At 46.2% G+C, this 21,469-nt stretch overlaps 2 protein-coding genes across 2 annotated transcripts in view; both read left to right on the forward strand.

Moving 5' to 3' along the window:
- The window catches only part of DGKH (diacylglycerol kinase eta), a 163,948-nt gene extending 156,770 nt beyond the window's left edge, over window positions 1-7,178 (forward strand). Inside the window, exon 30 of the mRNA XM_039914881.1 lies at window positions 6,442-7,178. Coding sequence (XP_039770815.1) covers window positions 6,442-6,491 — 50 coding nt within the window. The 3' untranslated portion in view covers window positions 6,492-7,178. The remainder of the gene's footprint in view (window positions 1-6,441) is intronic.
- A 4,603-nt stretch (window positions 7,179-11,781) lies between these two features.
- The window catches only part of AKAP11 (A-kinase anchoring protein 11), a 53,529-nt gene continuing 43,841 nt past the window's right edge, over window positions 11,782-21,469 (forward strand). Inside the window, 1 exon segment of the mRNA XM_029047844.2 lies at window positions 11,782-11,832. The gene's annotated coding sequence lies outside the window, so the exon portion shown is untranslated.

The raw sequence follows: 21,469 nt of genomic DNA on the forward strand, positions 1-21,469 counted from the left end.
AATTAAAAATTCCTATTGCCTTCTGTCTCTGAGATAGAGAAGGTTGATATCAACAGAGTTGATCTCGGACAGTGTTACTTGATAAGCGTCAATAAGGGGTCTTGAGCAATTATATAAATCGTCATATTTATATAGAGAATATATTGCAGAACTTGACCTTTTTATATGAAAAAATGCATTTTCTAGTTCTTTTCTACTGCGATCTCGCTTGCAGTTTACTAGCCGTTAATGATTTATTTGCTTATGTACTTGAAGCACTCCTTTCTGTCAGACAGAAGCTCGCTTTATTTCTGAAGTGCCCTCCTTTGGTTCTTTTTACTACCCTACCTGAGATACTTCAAGCGGAACGAAATTTTCTGGACTTCGGTGATTTCTGATGGCAAAAAGGATTCACTGCAAATATTTTAAAATGTGGAAAATGGATGCAGCGAGGGACTGCATTTCCCCACCTCTCCGCCAACAGTCCGTGTCACAACTCCCTGTGGACACGCAGCTATTCGCCCTTTACGTGGAGAGCCCGAGGGGACGCCACTATACATTCTCCTTGTCTTCAAGCAGGCCTTCCCAAATCACCCTCACAGTAGGAAACTGTAGTCCTACCCTCCATTAGTTAATCTCCTTATTTGATAAATGAGAAAGGCCAAACATTCTAAAATCTGTTGAATTGCTTGCCCACTTATAAATCAGGCATAAAGAAATTTAGCCAAGACCTAACATTCCAACATGACCTTTGGAAATTCATTCAGACTTATTTATTGAGCGCTTACCGTGTGCAGAGCACCTTCCTAAGCGCTTGGGAAGTACAATTCGGCAGCGGAGACGATCCCTACCCAGCAACGGGCTTACAGTCTAGAAGGGGGGAGACAGACAAGAAATCAAAGCAAAATAAGTAGCCAGGCATCAGTAGCGTCAATATAAATAAATAGATTGGAAAGCTTAACGTTACAATTTAAATCGAATGGTAATTGCATTTTCCCTTCTTGAGATTGAACAGAATTTCATGTCGGCCAGCATCGGAACCATTTTTAACTTTAAACGGAACAGTCTCTTTTCTCAAAGTTGCCTTATAGTCTGGGTTATTGAGAAGCAGCACGGTCTTAATGAGAAGACCTTGGGCCTGTGAGTCAGAGGATGTGGGTTCTAATCCCAGCTCTGTCACCTGCCTGCTGTGACCTTAGGCTTAACTGCTTAACTGCTCTGTGCCTCCATTTCTTCATCTGTAAAATGGGGATTTAATATGTTCCCATTAGACTGTGAGCCCCACGAGGGAAAGGGACTCTGTCCAACCTGACTATCTTGTACCTACCCCACTGCTTAGTGTAGTGTTTGGCACATAGTAAGTGCCTACCACATACAATAGTTATTTTTGCTTTAAAGAATTCTCTAACTCTAAGCAAAGTTTCTTAATTCCAATTACTCTTGCTTTTTAGAGTATAGTTAATTTCAGTATAATTAGGAAACCCCTTTCACATTCTGACATAGGCTTTTCTGAAGCCTCCCCCGATTAGACTGTAAGCCCGTCAAACGGCGGGGACTGTCTCTATCTGTTGCCGACTTGTTCATCCCAAGCGCTTAGTACAGTGCTCTGCACATAGTAAGCGCTCAATAAATACTATTGAATGAATGAATGAATGAAGGGGGGAGGAAGGAGGAGGAATGTCACAAGATGACAGTGTCCACCGGAAAGGGAGCTTCTCAGCAATAATAATAATAATAATAATAATAATAATGATATTGGTATTTGTTAAGCGCTTACTATGTGCCGAGCACTGTTCTAAGCACTAGGGGATGATGCAGGGTAATGAGGTTGTCCCACGTGAGGCTCACAGTCTTCATCCCCATTTTACAGATGAGGTAACTGAGGCACAGAGAAGTGAAGTGACTTGCCCACAGTCACACAGCTGACAGGTGGCAGAGCCGGTATTCGAACCCATGACCTCTGACTCCCAAGCCCGGGCTCTTTCCACTGAGCCACGCTGCTTCTAATAATTAATGGTGGTATTTGTTAAGCGCTTACTATGTGCCGAGCACTGTTCTAAGCGCTGGGGTAGACACAGGGGAATCAGGTTGTCCCACGTGGGGCTCACAGTCTTAATCCCCATTTTACAGATGAGGTAACTGAGGCACCGAGAAGTTAAGTGACTTGCCCAAAGTCACACAGCTGACAAGTGGTAGAGCCGGGGTTCGAACCCATGACCTCTGACTCCAAAGCCCGTGCTCTTTCCAGTGAGCCACGCTGCTTCTCTAATACCCACTAAGCGTGGCCTTGTGGATAGAGCACAGCCCTGCGAGTCAGAAGGACCTGGGTTCTAATCCCGACTCTGCCCCATGTCTGCTGTGTGACCTTGGGCAAGTCACTAAACTTCTCTGGGCCTTCAGTTACCTCATCTGTAAAATGGGCATTGAGAGAGTGAACCCCGTGTGGGACGGGGACTGTGTCCAACCTGATTAACGTGTAACTACTCCAGCACTTAGAACAGTGCTTGGCCAGAGTAAGTACTTAACAAGTACCATATTATTATTATATATTATTAGAATAACACTATTACTATAATAATTATTATTAATACCTAGGCATGAATAGGATCTTGCCATCAGTGGCACAGTCCTCCAGTGCCAAGGGCAGAGACACATATCTTACAAGGAATCCCCTAGAAGAGTAGTGATTTACCAGGAAACCTCTGAAAAGCAGTTCCCAAGATTGTGATGTAAACAGAGTGGGGTTTTTTCAAGTGGAGGCTTGCACACTCAGGGATCCTTTTATCACTGGCCGAAAGAGACGACCGCCCCAGGTCCCCCCGCCTCTACCAACTCTGTTGTATGGAACTCTCCCAAGTGTTTAGTACAGTGCTCTGCAAACAGTGTGCACTCAGTAAATGCTACTGATCGACTGACCACCACTCAGTGAGGACCAGGCAAAGCCATCCCAAACCCCTGTTTCCTCTCAGGCTCTACTCCTACCTCTGCCGTGGCTTGCCCCGAGCTACAGATGCCGGCGGCGGCGTCAGAGAGGAAGGGAACTGGCCGAGGCAGCAGGGGTCGTGTGAGACGGGGAGGGTGGGCGGTAGCCAGCTCTGGGCTAGGAAGACCAGCGGGGTTTCTCACGACCGTAAGGCCAGAGCCAAAGCAAGACCGTTACTGACCGTTAGGCCGCAGCAGCGGGGCCTACTCGGGGATAGAGCGTGAGCCTGGGAGGCAGAAGGACCTGGGTTCTGATCCCGGCTCCAAAGTTTGTCTGCTGGGTGACCTGGGGCAAGTCACTTCACCTCTCTGTGTCTCAGTGACCTCATCTGTAAAATGGCGATTAGGACTTTGAGCCCCATTGGGGGCCGTGGACTGGGTCCAACCTGATTAGCTTGTATTTATCCCAGCCCATTGCCTGGAACATAGTAAGTGCTTAAGAAATGCCATTAAAAAAAAAAAATCAGACTAACCACAGTCCAGGAATCGGGTGATGCTGGCTTCCTGGGGATCCACCCTTATGGTTAGGGGTGAACTACCCAATATCACTCATTTTTCCCTCTCCATCCTTAACATTCTCTTAACAACCTCAGCATAGTTGATCGGTGGCCTGATATTAAATGACAACCACCGCCCTCTCCCGCTTTGAATCCGTTGAAATTTTCAGCCTGCACAACTTCCCGAGGGAACAGATTCTAAATATCCGTCATCCGTTTTGTGAAGAAGCTTCAGGGGCAGGTGAGGATTAGGAATCCATCCTAATTAATTAGGAATGTGAAGGGGACTGTAGGCTCTGACCAGATCTCAAGATAAGATCTCACCATCCATAGCCTCATCTTCGCTTATGAAAAGCCAGCAGTTGTGAGTCACTAATTGGGGGTAACTCCTTGGAAATATCTCCAAGAATTTCAAGGCATAAGCATCTTACTCTCACTGGGCCCATTTCTCAGGCTTTCCAGGGCCCAAATCAGATTTGAATCATGAATTGGTTGTACCTCTCAGTAATGGAGATTGCAAAATTGTCCTTCACTGTATCTCTGTGAACCTCTAACGGGGATGATAATTCTCAGACTTTGTGCGTCTGCAAAACACTTTTGAGATTCAATGACAAATTGTTAACTTGGTGAGAGTTTGATATATATTGTTGTTCATTTCTCTGGCTTTCTGTGTATTAACACAATTATAAGAAAAGGAAATGAAAGCAAATTTAAGGAAGAAAATGTAAAAATTAGAATAGCTCTATTATAGGAAAGATGAACATTCTCTTGCTCTGCTAAGCAGCAAGTTTAGCCAAGACAGCGATTTCCAGGGGTGTTCAAGCTAGTAAAACCCCAGGGCTTCCATTGAAATATTTCTGTTATAATTTTGAGTAATAAAATCTTTCTTTTACCCTCTCATGCCAAGAAAAACAGTGATTGTAATGTGGACCAGGCATTGTGCTAATTTTGGTTTTTGGATCATGCGTCCCTGAGGTGTAGATTTTTAGGTAGGAGAAATTTGCTAAAACCATTCCACCAAGTATTTTCATTGGCTGATCATCTTAAAGGGCATTTTACACTGATTGTCATTTAAAGACAGTAAAGTAAAAATGCAATGGAAACTCTAGACATCCTTTATCTTGCCCCAGAAAACTTTTAGGATAGAAGGATCTCAAAATTTCCCTAGTAGTGTGCACATATTTACCATATATATATATATATATATATATATATATGCATATACACATGTAAGAAGTGGGGAAAAAAGAAGAGCTATTTCAAACTGATGCCCTTTTTCATATTCTCACAAAGTGAGAAAGAACATTAAACACATTCAGTCACAAGGTTTATTGTGTGCTCTAAGCACTTGGGAGCGTACCATAGAGTGAGTATGACACAGCCCCTACCCTCAAGAACATTACAGTCTAGTGTGATGTGGAATATTTCCAAATGACTGAAAATAGAAGTTCAGACTATGGAGTTGTACCTTTTCAGTTGCGTGTGATCACTTTAAACTATGCCAAGGTGCCCGGGTCCGAATAGTGATTGCCATCTAAGAATCTGATAGTCGTAGACACGTTTTCCACTGCGAATTCTACAGTTTTTTTTTCCCCCTTGCCCATGTTTGACACCAGAAGATCCTAAGAATAATTTCTTTTCCGCAGATTGTCCCATTGAATTTATGAGTTTATGCAAGCTTTCAAATATGCTGTGCCGCCCTTTTCTTTCATTTTACAGTACATAAGGAAAGGAGATTCATTTGGGGGTATGGCAACATTTTAGACTTATTTTACTTTGAACTATAGCTAGGGCACTTCATGAGGAACAGTCAGTTTAAAATTCCATATTTCAGGCAACTCATCCATTTTTAAGATTGCGTATCTTCATAGCTTTGAGTTGACTGTCAAATGTATTTGGTGAATTTAAAATCTTCATTAATCTGACGGTAGGCAAGTTCCCTAAATTCTTCCTGGTTCTGCCACTAACCAGCTCTCTGAGCTCATGAAGTCCCTTTACTTCATTGTGCCTCAGTTTCCTCATTTTTACAAAGGGGATTCAATACCTGTTGTCCCTCCCCTTTAGACTGTGAGCCCCATGAGACTGTGTCTAATCTGAGTTTTTTGCATCTACCCCAGTGCTTGGCACCCAGTGCCTAACAAATACTATTGACGTCGACCTAATACACATTTTCACCATGTGTTTAGAATAGAATTCTGTCAGGGAATATTTTTTTGGACAACTGCCATTTGTTTGGATAGAATCCAGTGCCGTTTTGGAAGAAACGGCCCTGCCCAACGTAGGTAAGCACCAGACAAGGCGAATGCACCGTAATGCATGTTTTCCTAAACATAGGATCTGTCAGAAACATAGCCTTACGTGACCCAGGAGAGCCGAGCGTATTTTCTTTTGTTCTGTGATTACAGGGAAGCTGTCAAGTGCAGTTGGAGTAATAGCAGTGGGGAATCCTGAGGCTATCATGAATTGACTGTTCATTTCTAGAGGATGACTTTTATTTCTTTGGCACTTACGAAGCAAAATAGATGTAAAAATATCATATGTAATATTAGTCCGCAAACACAGATGCTTCCCGAACCCCTTCGCAAGCCAAATTATCGAGCTGTACATACTGTGGGCTTATATTTCAACCTCACGTACACTTATGAAACAAGTAGTAAGGCAGTGTACCCGATAAAGGCTTCTAACAATCCTCATCGAGGCGTACAGTAAAAAAATAGTACTTTCAGATCGACATGCCACAGGGAACTGACCTACGGACATCTAGAGCAGATGATCACTTTTGGGTTCTAAAAGATGAACTCCAGAAGATAAATTCTGGATTTATCTTTATGTAAAAAAACCCAAAACTCACACCACATGTAGCATTATTGCCTCTAAGTGCTGGAAAATTACCACCGCAAGTCACAGTGTCGGCCACGTCTACCTTCCTTAAAAATGAAAATGAGTGAGCTTGCATTAGGAGTTCTTTTTTTCCCCAATACAGATGCGACTTGTATACTCTGCCTGTCCTCTCTGCAAGTAACCAGGAATTAAGCGTGCTTCCCTCTTGACCTAAGCAGTGAGTTTTCTTTTGGCCTTCCACTGCCAAAACTAGTTTATTTCGGCCTTGATCACTGGAAAATATTTGAAGACTTAGGACCTTGGGCTTCTTCATTGTGAAGCTTAATGCTTATATTTATTTTTGAGAGAAAAATCCATCTACCCATAACACGTTGGGCTCTGCTGCAGAAAAGAGTGTCACTTTAAGCTGCCTGGCAAACCTGCTAATTGAAATACGTATCTAACAGAACAGCGGTTGGACTTTGGGCTTTATTTACCTTTAATAATTGTAAGGACGAGTGAGTTTTTGTTTGTTTACATACTGTTTACAATGGCACAGTTTTATTTTTAATATATTCAAAGAATGGAGGTATTTATTGCTTACTATTTTAGAGATGTTTTATGTGTTTTCACCTTTGGAATATATTGTTACATTTCCTTGTACAGATGATTTGGGTAGCTTTGTTAATGTAGCTTTTTATGACTACTAAGTGACCAGTTTCCGTGCCTTTTCTTGTCGGATGCATGATTCTATATTTATTATTGTATGGAAGTCACTGAGATGTGTATTTTTGTATTCTGATGGAAGAAAGGGTTGATTTTGTTGTACATGATAAGAGATGCCTCTTCTGGTGGCACTCACCTGAGATCTTCCTTCTCAAATAAACAGAATGCAGTCAACGCCTGTACGTTATTTCTGCGGCGGCTGGGCAGAGACCCTCAAATGCCAAAATTGTAGACCTGGAATTTGAGGCATCGCTTTCTCTCAAGTTGCTAAGGGTCCTTAAAGCCACGAGGGAGAAGTACAGTTTCTTCTGGGGCAACCAGTCCATCAGCCTAAGCAAAACGGAACTCCTCATCTTCCCACCCAAACCCCGTCCTGTCCCAGACTTTTCTTTCACCATCGACAGTGCCACCTCGACTACGACACTTCTCTCCAATTCAACCCGCATAGCCAGTCAATCATCAAACCTCCAGAACATCTCTGGAATCTTCCCCTTCCTCTCTATCCGCTCTGGTCCAAGCACATCTTCTGTCCCGCCTTGAGTACTGCCCCGGTCTCCTCGCTGACCTCCCGGCCTCCTGTCTCACCGCACTCGGTTTCATACTCCACTCTGCTGCGCAGATCATTTTTCTTAAAAACTCTTCTGTCCATGACTTCTCCGCTCCCCGAAAACCTCCCGTGGTGGCCCATCCAACTCTGCATCAAACAGATACTCCTCACTTAAGGCGCTCACGTCAACTTGCCCCCTCCTACTATAACTCAGCCCACGTGCTCGAGTCGTCCAAGGCCTACCTACTCGCTGTGCCTCAATCTTTTCTGTGTCACCGCTGACCGCTCGCCCACATCCTCCCTCTGGCCTGGAATTCTCCACCATCAATTCCTAAAGTATACCACTTTTCCCATCTTCAAAATGCTCCTAAAATCACATCCCTGTATCAGCTGTGCAATCAGTTCCGGACCCCTTAAGGAGTTGATACTCATCCCTCCCTCAGCCCCACTGCACTTACACACACATCCTTAAACTGTGCCACGAACGCCTCTCTGGAATTTATTTTATCTCCTCCACTAGATAGGCTTCTTAAGGACGGGAATCATGTCAACCCAATCTATTACTTTGTCCTCCCCCAAGAGCAGAATACAGTGCTCGGCACACGGTAAGCAGGCAGTAAATACCGTTGATGGATTGAGGGGGACATTTAGGGGCGAAGGGACATTTGCCCCCATCCACGGTGACAGAACCCCAAAAGTGAATGCTAAAAATGAAGGCCAGACTCAGAAGTGAAGTATCGGAGGAACGCCTGGTTTTGACGTCGAGCATTTGGGCGAATGAGGGACCGGGTTGTAGGAGACAGAACTCGGTGGGAGTGGGGAAGGAGGAGAAAGGAAAAGTTTCCAACCTCCCTACTGCACTAGCTCCTCTTCACTGAGCTTCCACATCGGGACCGAGGCCGGAATCCACCGGGGCCATGGCGGGGGTTGAGACCCTGGAGGAATTCCTAGAGCCTGGACCCCGGGGAACTAGACGGTAAGCTCCTATTGGGCAGGAAACGTCTACCGACTCTGTTGTACCTACCCTTTTAAGTGCTTACTGCTGTGCTCTGCACAGAGTGAGTGGTCAGTAAAGAAGCAGCGGGGCTTAGTGGAAAGGGCCGAGCTTGGGAGTCAGAGGAGGTGAGTTCTAATCCCACCTCTGCTACTCCGCTGTGTGACTTTGGGCAAGTCACTTAACTTCTCTGGGCCTCAGTTACCCCATCTGTAAAGTGCGGACTCGAGTTTACTGCACGGAAGGAGGCAACGGTAAACCGCTTCTGGATTTTTACCAAGAAAACCGTACGGGTCCACTCCGGAACGACGGCAGATGGAGAGCGGGTCGTTCTGCGAGAGATGTGTCCGTGGTATCGCTGTGGGTCAGAAACGACTCGACGGCCTAAGACAAGACCGGAAGCAGCTCTGGCCCAGCCAGGGAGCCGAGAACTGGGTAGGACGGGCTGAAGCCGGCCTTTGCCCTGTCGGAACCAGGGAGGCTAAGGTGCCCACCGTCGGCCGGGTGGAGCCTGAGGATGGTTTCCTCCTGACTGTCACGCACAGCAGCATTTCTTGTTATTGCTCCTGGAGATTGTTGTTTTTGCTGGACGTCTCCTGTCATCTCTTTCCCCCGGGTATGTCATCGGTTCCCTCTTTTTAGCTGGGAGTTCCCTGGGGGCCAGAATCTATGCCTGACTTCATTTTTCTGGACCTTCTCCCAGAGCTCAGCACAGTCCTTCACATATCAAAAGAGCTTAACAGATGTCAAAACCCCCAACAAATAAATAAACAAACCCTATCTCCAAAGTTTTGAGAAATAACCCGAAGGATAAGAACCTTCCAGAAAGACCATCACAGAGTAGATTTCTCGGTACTGGGGTCAGATAGTAGACGCTCAGATTCTTTACTCCTGTTTGCTATATGTCTTTTCCAGACCTAGTCAACTACCTTAGATGGGTAAATTACATTTTAATTATGGCAGGAAGCAAATTGGGAGAAAAGGAACCAATCTGGTTTTCACATCCTGTTTCCATTTTCAAAACAGTCTCCCATTTCTTCGGGCCAAAGCAGGACAACAGTGCAGAGTAACTCAGCATGCCAAGAACGGCTCTGTGCCTCATCTCTCGGCAGCGAGTCCTGAAAGGTGTTCATTTTCCCTTGGTCGTGTGGTGCTGAGTGCTGGACTGATCCACGTCAGTAGGCCAATCGGTCAATCGTATTTATTGAGCCCTTACTGCGGGCAGAGCACCATACTAAGTAAGCGCTTGGAAGAGGGTAATATAACACATTCCCTGCCCACAGCGAGTTTCCAGGCTAAAGGAGCAGGTTACAGTCTAATGATGTGATGCTGTCATTAACAATGAAACCAGAGTATGGATAATAATAATAATAATAATGGCATTTGTTAAGCGCTTACTATGTGCCAAGCACTGTTCTAAGCACTGGGATAGATACAAGGTAATCAGGTTGTCCCACATGGAGCTCACAGTCTTCATCTCCTTTTTCCAGATGAGGGAACTGAGGCGCAGAGAAGTTAAGTGACTTACCCGAGGTCACACAGCAGACGGGTGGCGGGGCCGGGATTAGAACCCATGACCCGTGACTCCCAAGCCCGGGCTCTTTCCACTAAGCCACGCTGCCTCCACATCACCCAAGTCACTCAGAGAGGTGAATGTCAAACTCCCGATGGACCAGATGAAAAGTGAATGGTTGAAGAGGGTGGGCAGGAAGGGGGCAAGTGTTTTGATCATAATATAATAATAGTGTTTGTTAATACTCTATGTTAGTAAGTACTGGGATAGATACAAGCTAATCAATCAGGTCAGGCAGAGGGGAAGGTTTGGAAGGTGAATGGTTGAAGAGGGTGGGCAGGAAGGGGGCAAGTGTTTTATAATAATATAATAATAGTGTTGGTTAATACTCTATGTTAGTAGGTATCGGGATAGATACAAGATAATCAATCAGGCCAGAGAGAGAAGCAGCACGGCCTAGCGGATAAAGCCCGGGCCTGGGAGTCAGAGGACCTGGGTTCTAATCCCAACTCCAGCGCTGGTCTGCTGTTTGACCTTGGGCAAGTCCTCTAATTTCTCTGTGACCTCATCTGTAAAATGGGGATTGAGAGGGTGAGCCCCATGTGGGACAGGGACTGTGTCCAACTTGATTATTTTAGACCAGTGCTTGGCACATAATAGGTGCTTTACCAATACCATCATCATTATTGTTATTAGTGCCTTTTCTAGGGAATGAATCCTCCTGATGATGGGTACAAATTACACTAATCTAGGTCGGGTCACTTGGCCTCCCAGAGACCACAGTGGCTTCAGAGAAGCAGTGTGGCCCAGTGGAAAGAGCCTGGGCTTGGAAGTCAGAGGTCATGGGTTCGAATGCCAGCTCTGCCACTTGTCAGCTGTGTGACTGTGGGCAAGTCACTTCACTTCTCTGGGCCTCAGTTACCTCATCTGTAAAATGGGGATGAAGACTGTGAGCCCCATGAGGGACCACCTGATCACCCTGTATCTACCCCAGCGCTTAGAACAGTGCTCTGCACATGGTAAGTGCTGAACAAATACCAACATTATTACTATTATTATTATTATTAAGTCACTTCACTTCTCTGGGCCTCAGTGACCTCATCTGTAAAATGGCGATGAAGACTGTGAGCCTCACATGGGACAAGCTGATAATAATACTGGTATTTGTTAAGGGCTTACTATGTGCAGAGCACTGTTCTAAGCGCTGGGGTAGATACAGGGTAATCAAGTTGTCCCACGTGAGGCTCCCAGTTAATCCCCATTTTCCAGATGAGGTAACTGAGGCCCAGAGAAGTGAAGGGGCTTGCCCACCGTCACCCAGCTGACAAGTGGCGGAGCTGGGATTCGAACCCATGACCTCTGACCCCCCAAGCCCGGGCTCTTCCCACTGAGCCCCCAGCGCTTAGAATAGTGCTCTGCACAGAGTAAGCGCTTAACCAATACCACACATTATTATTATTCATTGGGTGTTTGGGGGGCAGGCCGTGGAATCGCGGCTCTTTCTAGGGGTTTTTGCCGGTGGGCAGCGGCCGGGCCGAGGAGGGCCCCGGCTGAGGCGCTGAGGGGAGAAACCATGGCGACGGAGGCCCCGCCCCCTCCAGCGGGCGCGCGCCTCGGGCTTCCCGCGAGAGCGGCCCTTCCTCTCGCGAGATGTGGGGGTCGGGCGGCGGCGGCGGCGGCGGCGGGAGCGCGGCCGAGGGGCGGGCCGGGTCGCGCCGCGCCGGGCGGCCGCAGCGGGGACATGTCGGGGCGGCGAGGGGGACGCGGACGCCGGGTGAGTCCCGCCGCTGCCCCGCAGGCGAGGGGCGGCCGGGGGAGACCGGAGGGAGGGGCGGCGGGGCGCGGGGCGGGGGGGGGAGGCCGTCCGGGCTCGCGCCTGGGCTCGCGCCTGGGCTCGCGCCTGGGCTCGCGCCTGGGCTCGCGCCTGGGCTCGCGCCTGGGCTCGCGCCTGGGCTCGCGCCTGGGCTCGCGCCGGCGTCGCGCGCCTCCGGATGGTCGTTGGGTGGGGGGGGGCGGCGCGGGGCGGTCCTGTCGCCTCAGGCCCAGCCCGGCCGCGCGCGCGGGGGGAAAGAGACCCCAAACTCCCCTTTTGCAGGTGTGGACACGGGGACCCACGACGAGGCCCCGCGTCGTGGGTTCTAATCCCGCCGCCGCCCCCGCGGAGTAATGGTGGCCTTTGTTAAGGCGGCACTGGGCTGCTGGGGGACCTCGGGCAAGTCACCTCACTTCTCTGGGCCTCAGGTCCCTCATCTGGAAAATGGGGATCAATAGAAATAATAATGATGGCATTTAAGTCGGCACTTCACTGCCCCGTGCGACCTCGGGCAGGTCACTTCAGTGCTCTGGGCCTCAGTTCCCTCATCTGGAAAATGGGGTTCAATAATAATGATGATGGCATTTGTTAAATCTGCACTTGGCTGCTGGGTGACCTCGAGCTGGTCACTTCTCTGGGCCTCAGTTTCCTCATCGGGAAAATGGGGATTAATAATAAAAATGATGGCATTTGTTAAGTCTGCAGTTGGCTAGTGTGTGACCTCGGGCAGTTCATTTATCTGGGCCTCAGTTCCCTCATCTGGAAAATGGGGATCAATAATAATAATAATGATGATGGCATTTGTTAAGTCTGCACTTGGCTGCTGGGTGACTTCGGGCAAGTCACTTCTCTGGGCCTCAGTTCCCTCATCTGGAAAATGGGGATTAATAATAATAATAATAATAATAATGATGGCATTTGTTAAGTCTGCACTTGGCTGCTGGGTGACCTCGGGCAAGTCACTTCTCTGGGCCTCAGTTCCCTCATCTGAAAAATGGGGATTAATAATAATGTTGGCATTTGTTAAGCACCTACTATGTGCAAAGCACATAATGGGAGATGGGGATTAAGACAGTGGGGATTAAGACTGGGATGTAGTAGTAATAATAATACTGTTGATATTTGTTAAGTGCTTACTATGTGCCAAGCACTGTTCTAAGCACTGGGGTAGATACAGGGTAATCATGTTGTCCCACATGGGGCTCACAGTCTTAATCCCCATTTTTACAGATGAGGTAACAGAGGCACCGAGATGTTAAGTGACTTGCCCAAAATCACCCAGCAGACAGGTGGTGGAGGCAGGATTAGAACCCATGATCTCTGACTCCTAAGCCCCTGCTCTTTCCACTGAGCCACACTGCTTCTCTGTGAACCCTGTGTGGGACAACCTGATCATCTTGTATCTCCAGCGCCTAGAAAAGTGCTTCGCAAATAGTAAGTGCTTAACAAATACCATCATCATCATTATTATTAAATTAAGGGACGCACCCAAGGTCACAGCAGATATTTGGAAGTGAAATGCGGTTACTGACCTCGATTGGGACAAGAACTTTGTGTGAATTCAGAGTTTTAAAAAATCTGGCTCAATGCCAAATTATGGCCTGATGCTGTTCCGAAGTCTCAGCAGCAACTCGGGGTCCGAGCTTGGTCCAAATTAGCTTGAATAGGCAAGGGAGGAATAATAATGAGACCTAATAATAGTAAGACCTGGGTCGCAGATCTGTCAGATCGTATTTGTTGGGCCCATACTGTGTGCTGCTGATGATAAAATAGTAATAATAATGCTGATGGTATGGGCCAAGCACTGTTCTAAGCTCTGGGAAGGTCATCAGGTTGTCCCACGTGGGGTTCACAGTCTTAACCCCCATTTTACAGATGGAGTAACTGAGGGGATGATGATGGTATTTGTTAAGCGCTCACTGTGCCAGGCACTTTAATAATAATGATTATGGTACTTGTTAAGCGTTTACTATGTGCCAGGCACCATACTAAGTACCAGGGTGTATATGAGCAAATCAAGTTGGACACAGTTCCTGTCCCGTGCAGGGCTCACAGTCTCACTCCCCCATTTTACAGATGAGGTAATTGAGGCACAGAGAAGTGAAGAGACTTGCCCAGGGTCACACAGCAGACAAATGGCAGAGCTGGGAGTAGAACCCATGACCTTCTGACTACCAGGCCCATGCTCTATCCACTATGCCATGGTCAAGTATAATATAACAGTCGTGTATTTATTGAGCGCTTACCGTGTGCAGAGCATTGTACTGAGCGCTTGGGAGAGTACGATACAACAATAAACAGACACATTTCCTGCCCACAAGGAACTTAGAGTCTAGGAGTTTAATTAAGTGCCGTCGAGTCGTTTCCGATTCATAGTGACTCGATGGAATATACTTTCTCCAGAACGTCCTGACCTCCGCCCTAATCTGCAACCTTTCTAACGGTTCTTCCGTTGTTATTGTTTTGGTCTCGATCCATCTAGCTGCCGGTCTGCCTCTTCCACGTTTTCCCTGGACTTCCTAGCATTTAATGTCTTTTCCAGAGAATCAGCCCTCCTGATTATGTGTCCAAAATACGCTAATCTGTGTCGAGTCATTTAGTCTTCTAAAGACCACTTTGGTTTAATTTGCTCCAAAATCCATTTGTCATTTCTTGAGCATATTCACAAATATTATTGTGACGATATTCACAAAAGCCTTCTCCAACGCCACATTTCAAAATAATCGATGTTCTTTCTATCCCGTTTTTTCACTGTCCAGCTTTCAGATTCATCCACCCGTCAGTATAATACAGTATAGCACAATATAACAGTTAGGAGACACAAGCTGTAACAGTAGAAAGACTGTAACAGTTGGTAGACACATTCCCTGCCCACAAGGCACTTACAGCCTAGAGCAAACTGATATTCACATAAACCAAATAATAAACCTTGGACTCATTTTGTACTAATGGGATTTTTATATGTACAACTTAAAATTTTATTAAAGGATCTTTCCTCTGATAAATCACTAATGAAAAATGAAAAAAAACCACCTTTGTTTCCCAGAAGCCAAATGCTTTAATTATGTGACGCAAACAGTAAAGAACAATGACCATTTTAACGGGCATTGACTTAAAATAGCCACAAAGAGAGGAGGAGGAAGAGTGATGGCATTTATTGAGCACCTAATTTGGGCCCTGCCCTGTACTTAGTCCATGGTGAGAACAAGGAGTTTACACCCGGAGAAACAAAGACAAGACCCGTCGTTTCGACAGAGACACATTCACATCCAAGCCTAGCCAGGAACTCAAACACAGAAACCAAAACATCCACAGAGGCAGATCTAGGCTGGGAGACTAGCCACTCAGACAGAATCGAAAGCTTTCTAAAATTCACAGAGATGAAAGTAAACAAACATACACAAAAACAGCTCAGTGAAAAAAAGCGAGCTGTGCCACGCTTCATTTGCAAAGTGGCACAGACACGTAGCTATTTGGAGAAAGAGAAATCCGGTCACGGCAATACACAAGTTGTAGATGGTTGGAGGCACGGACTCAGAAATGCATTTACAGAGCTAGATTGGGACAAGAACTTTGCCTTATAGTTTTAAAAATCTGGCTCAATGACAGAATATTGCTTGGTGCTGTTCTGAAGTAGCAGCAATTCGGGTTTGATGGTTGGTCCGAGTTAGCCTGAATAACAAGGGAGGGATAATATGGAGCTGTAGCTTTGCTAAAATGGCCCTACTCCAGTTCCCTGCTCCCGGTACTTAGAAATAACTGAGGAGATAAAGAGCAGATGGATTAAGACTGTGCTTAGTGCTTGGGAGGTCTTCAGACAAAGTGAGAGTATTTCCCATTCTATGTAGAATGGTCTTCTGGCAGCCCTGCATCTTAAACAGTGGTGTTTTTTGAGTGTTCATTGTGTGCAGAACACTGTACTAAGCACTTGGGAAAGTGTGTATAAACAAGTTGGTAGTCATGTTCCCTGTCTACCAGGACCTTTCCATCTAGAAGGGGAGAGGGACATTAAAATAGATTACACCTATGTACATAAATGCCATGGGGCTAATGTCAAGTGATTCTAATGATTTAGTGGTATTTGTCAAGTGCTTACTATATGCCAAGCACTGGGATAGATTGCCGGGGCTCACAGTCTAGGTGGGGAGAAAAGGTAACGTATCCCCCTTCTGCAGATGAGAGAACGTCACACAGCTGGGAAGTGGCAGAATCGGAATTGGAACCCGGCCTCTGTTTCCCAGGCCTGTGGTCTTTCCATTAGGCCACACTGCTTCCCCAAGAGATAGTGTGGATCCAAGCCAATGCAAAAGGGAGAGGGAGAAGGGGAAATGAGGAAAAGACCTCTTGGAGGAGAGGGGATTTGAATAATGCTCTGAAGGTGAGGAGACTGGTCGTCTGGTGTATATGGAGGAGGGAATTACAGGCCAGAGGGAAGATGTGGGCAAGGGGCGACAGCGAAATAAACAAGATCCAAGTACGTGAGTAGGTTAGCGATGGAGGAGCGAAGGGTTATAGTGGGAAATCAGTGAGGTAAGGTAGGAGGGGATGAGCTGACTGAGTGCTTTAAAGCTGTTTCTGTTTGATGCACCAGGTGGATGAACAATCATCGGAGGCTCATGAGGAGTGGTGAAGCGGTCTTGACGGTTGTCTAGCACTTGTATCTTCCCCAGTGCTTAGTACGGTGCCTGGCACATAGTGAGCGCTTCACAGATACCATTAAAGAAAGCGATCTAGGCAGTAGAGTGATGTATGGACTGGAGTAGGGAGAGACGGGAGGCAGAGAAGTCAGCAAGGAGGCCGATGAAATAATGAAGGCGGGATGTGATAAGTGCCTGCAGAAGCATAGCAGCAGTTGAGCTGGAAGGGGAAGAGCGGATTTTAGCAATGTGGTGAAGGTTGAGTTGACAGGATTTGGTGACAGATTGAATATGTGGGTCGATTGAGAGATGGGTTGAGGATAATGCCAGAATGAGAGACCTGTGAGCCCGGTTGGTAGTGGTGGTGTCTACAGAGATGGAAAGACAGGGTTTGGGTGGGAAGATGAGGCGTTCTGTTTTGAACTTGCAAAGTTTGAGGAGGTGGTGGGAAATCCAAGTAAAAATTCCTGAATCCCTTCAGGAGTTCCACCTCCTCCAGGATTGATTTTAAACACCCCGTGTCATCCCAAGAGCCACGCTTACAACCATCTTTAGCACATAAATGTATATCAAGGTACAAAATTATTTTTTCACTTATCTTTCCTCATGCTTCAAGTGCTTAGAACAGTGCTTTGCACACAGTTAGGGCTCAAGTAGATACAATTGAATGAATGCTTCTCTTACCAGATGTACTGTAGGTAAATCACACTGTTGGTAAATAATGTTTTTTCCACCCTCCAATTAAATTGTTAGCTCTTTGAGGGCTTCCTTTTATTGCCCAATCCCAATCACATAGTAGGGTACCTTGCACCTAATAAGACTTCTTCAAGTGCTATTTTAATGGCGTAAAGTGTGTCTTGCCCTTCCCTCCCTGTGACTTCTATTTCCCGATGAAGAAACTATATACTGCATGTCCAAAGGCCAAGGGATATAAGAGGCCTTCCCAGATTAAGCCCCACTTTTCCTCATCTCCCACTCCCTTCTGCATCGCCCTGACTTCCTCCCTTTGCTCTTTCCCCCTTCCCAGCCTCTCAGCACTTATGTACAAATCTGTAATTGTATTTATTTGTATTGATGTCTGTCTATATTGATGTCTGTCTACCTCCCCAGACTGTAAGCTTGTTGTGGGCAGGGATGTGACTGTTGATTGTTGTATTGTACCTTCCCAAGCGCTCAGCACAGTGCTCTGCACACAGTAAGTGCTCAATAAATACGATTGAATGCAAGTGATTGTGACTATCTAATGACAGATGATGGGGTTAGAGCCAGAGTTCTGAAGAATGGGAGAGTCAGTCAGTTGTATTTATCGAGCACATACTGTGTGCAGAGCACTGAAGCAAGAGTTTGGGGGAAACACAGAGTAACAGAGTTGATAGACGCATTTCCTGCCCACAGCTAGCTTAAGAGGAAATGATAGGTTGCCAACATGCTGGAGGAGCAGATTAATTGACCTCTCATTTAAGCCCCAGCTCTTGAATGCCATGGCAACCTAAAGAGCTGACCTGAAATTTAAAGTGATTTTGAATTAGAATATTTTGTCAGAAAATTGTTTACCCTTGCAGAAGTTGTCCATTTTAGAGAAATTACATTAAGTACTGGGTTGCCTAGTTTTGGAGCAATGTATTAATTGGCCCCAGCTCTTGAATGCCGTGCAAACCTTAAGACAAGAACCCAGACCTGAAATTTAAGATTATTTCTTTAAATTGGACAACTTCTGCAAGGGAAAAGAGTTTTCTATAGGAAAAGTACACCTCATTTTTAAAGTTCTTTGCACTTATTCAATCATGATATTGCTATTTCTGATGGACTGATAATAGAATATGACAACTAATTTGAAGCTACTTAACTCTTAGAGGCATCTTCATTCAGTTGTATTTATGGGACACTTAGTGTGTGCCGAGCACTGTACTAAGCGCTTGGGAGAGTACAATACAATGATAAACAGACACATTGCCCATCCACAATGAATTTACAGTCTAGAGAGGGGGAGGCAGAGATTAGTATCAAAAAAAAAAGACAGATGTGTACATAAGTGCTGGGGGCTGGTCAGAGGGAGCAAATCATGGTGAACAGAAAGGAATCATGGCGACACAGAAAGGAATGGAGGAAGGGGAAACGGGCATAGTCAGGGAGGGCCTCTTGGAGGAGATGGGCCTTCAATAAGGCTTTGAAGGGGGGAAGTCATTGTAGGATTTGAGAAGGGAGGGTCTTCCAGGCCAGGGGCAGGACGTAGGCGAGGGGTCGGCGGCGAGATAGGCAAGATGGAAGCACAGTGAGGTTAGCGATAGAGTGAAGTGTGTGGGCTGGGTTGTAATAGGGAGGTGAGGTAGTAGAGGGTAAGGTAATGGAGTGCTTTAAAACCAGTGGTGAGGAGTTTTTGTTTGATGTAGAGGTGGATGGGCACCCACTGGAGTTTTTTGAGGAGTAGGATGACGCCCTGAATGGTACTGTAGTAAAATGAGTGGACAGCGGAGTGAAGTTTGGACTGGAGAGGGAAGAGGCAGGAGGTTGGGAGGTCAGCAAGGAGGCCGATGGAATAATCCAAGTGGGTTAGGATGAGCGATTCTATTTACATGGTAGAGTTGGGAATGGAGAGGAAAGGGCGGTTTTCTCTCTAACGTGCCTCTTCATTGGTTTCATGAGCTCCCACAGTTTTCTCCCCCACGTATATGCGTCATGCGTTCACACCCACAAGTATATCCTTTCCACTAGAAGATGCCACCACTCTGTGAAGAAATTTGCCTTTTGGTGCTTGTGCGGGAATGAAAGACTAAGTGTGAGACCCACATCCTCTGTCCCACTGAACCCCGTCTGATTGCTCTCTGCTGTTTTCACTTTTGTTTCCTTGTCTCGTGAATCTTTCGAAGCTCCTGCTCGAAAAGAGCCGCCTCTTTCTTGATTGCAGTGAGTCACGACCAGTCAATCATTGGTATTGATTGAGCACTCACTGTGCTCAAAGTACAGGACTAAGCGTTGTCCCTGTTCCTGTCCCACTTAGGGGCAGTCCTTATTTCCTTATTCCCCATTTTACAGATGAGGTCACCGAGGTAGAGAGAAGCGAAGTGACTTCCCTAAGGTCACACAGCAGACAAGTGGTGGAGTTGGGAGTAGAACCCATGATCTTCTGACCCCGAGGCCCGTGCTCTAACCACTATGCCATGCTGCTTTGGATGTTTGGTTGTGTGTTTAGCTTCCGTGGTGCCGGCAGATAGATTTCCTTGTTGTTGTTTTTGTTTAAGATAGATTAGTCTAAAACTCCTGACTGATTTGGTGAAGCGATTACAATCAATCAACCAATGGTATTTGTTGAGTGCTTACTATATGCACAGCACCGTGCTAAGCACTTGGGCGAGTACAGTATAACAGAATTAGCAATCAAGAGGGGGAGGCAAGCATTAGTACTTCGTAATATATCATTTAAAGATTTGTACATAAGTACCGTGGGGTTGGGGATGGGGTGACTATCCAATGTCCAAAGGTCCCACCCAAGTAGAAGATGCGGAAGGGAGAGCGAGTCGGGGAAAGACAGCTTAGTCGGGGAAGGCCTCTTGGAGAAAATGTAACCTTAATAATGCTTTGAAGGTGGAGAGAGTGATCTGGTAGGTATGGAGGGGGAAGGAGTTGCAGGCTAGGGGAAGGAAGTGGGCAAGGGGTTGGCAGCAAGATAGATGAGATTCGGGCACAGTGAGTGAGCTGGCGGTAGAGGAGCGGAGTGTCCGTAGTAAATTGGTGAGGTAGGGTGGGGTGAGCTGGTTGAGTACTTTAAAATCAATAGTAAGGAGTTTCTGTTTGGTATGGAGCTGGTTGGGTAACCGTTGGAGGTTCTTGAGGAGTGGGGAGACTTGCACTGAACATTTTTGTGGATAAAGAGTAAAGTATGAATCGAAGTGGGGAGAGACAGGAGGCCGGGAAGTCAGCGAGGAGATAGGTGCAATAGTCAAGCCGGGATAGGATTTCTTGCCTGCTGGGTGACCTTAGGCACTTAATATCTCTGTGCCTCAGTTTTCTCAACTATAAAATGGGGATTAAATATCTGCCCTCCCTCTCCATTAGACTGTCAGCCCATGTGGGACAGGAATGTGCCTGGCTTGATTATCTTGTATATTCCTCTGAGTTTGGGGTTTTTTTTAATGGTATTTGTTCAGCACTTACTGTTTGCCATGCACTATTCCAAGCGCTGGGGTAGATTCAAGGTAATTGAGTTGGACACAGTCCCTGTCCCGCTTGGACTCACAGTCTTAATCTCCATTTTACAGATGAGGTAATTGAGGCACAGAGAAATCAAATGACTTGCACAGGGTAAAACAGCAGACAAGTGGCGGAGCCAGGAATAGAACCCAGATTCTTCTGACTCCCAGCCCCAAGCTCTATCCACTATGCCATGGTGCTTCTAAGTCAGTCCGCCTCTTGTGTCAGGAGTTGTGTCTACTTAATCTATTCTATCTCCTAGGTGCATAATACAGTGTAGATGCAGAATTATATCTTCCCCAATGCTTAATGCAATGGTTGGCACATAGTAAGCCCTTAAATGCCCAAGTTATTATAGTTATTATCATCATTATCGTGATTATTCCTGCACCACCCCCTTCCAGACTTCTAATCTTTCAACCCTTTCCCCTAACTCCAGGTGGTCATGCCCCCGTTTGGACTCTGTCCTGTCCAAACCTCTCCTGATGCACACATTCACCCTCTCAACTCTCTCCGCCTAACTTAACATTGCTTCAGAGCTGGCCAACTGACTGTGATCTTTCCGGTGATCTCATCTTACCATTCTTACCATTCCATATGGAGTAGGGCTTAAAGGGGAATCTCTTAGAACATAAGCGTTGGGATTTTATTGTGAAATTTCCCTTTTTCAGACTAGTAAAGTGGTTCAGCGACTGTATTTCCTTTCCTAATGTTGTGCAGTTCAAGAAATTTTCATTGTATTTGATTACCCCATTAGTAGACTTCATGAAAAC

The sequence above is a fragment of the Ornithorhynchus anatinus genome, chromosome 20 (assembly GCF_004115215.2).
Source record: "Ornithorhynchus anatinus isolate Pmale09 chromosome 20, mOrnAna1.pri.v4, whole genome shotgun sequence".
Lineage (NCBI taxonomy): Eukaryota > Metazoa > Chordata > Mammalia > Monotremata > Ornithorhynchidae > Ornithorhynchus > Ornithorhynchus anatinus.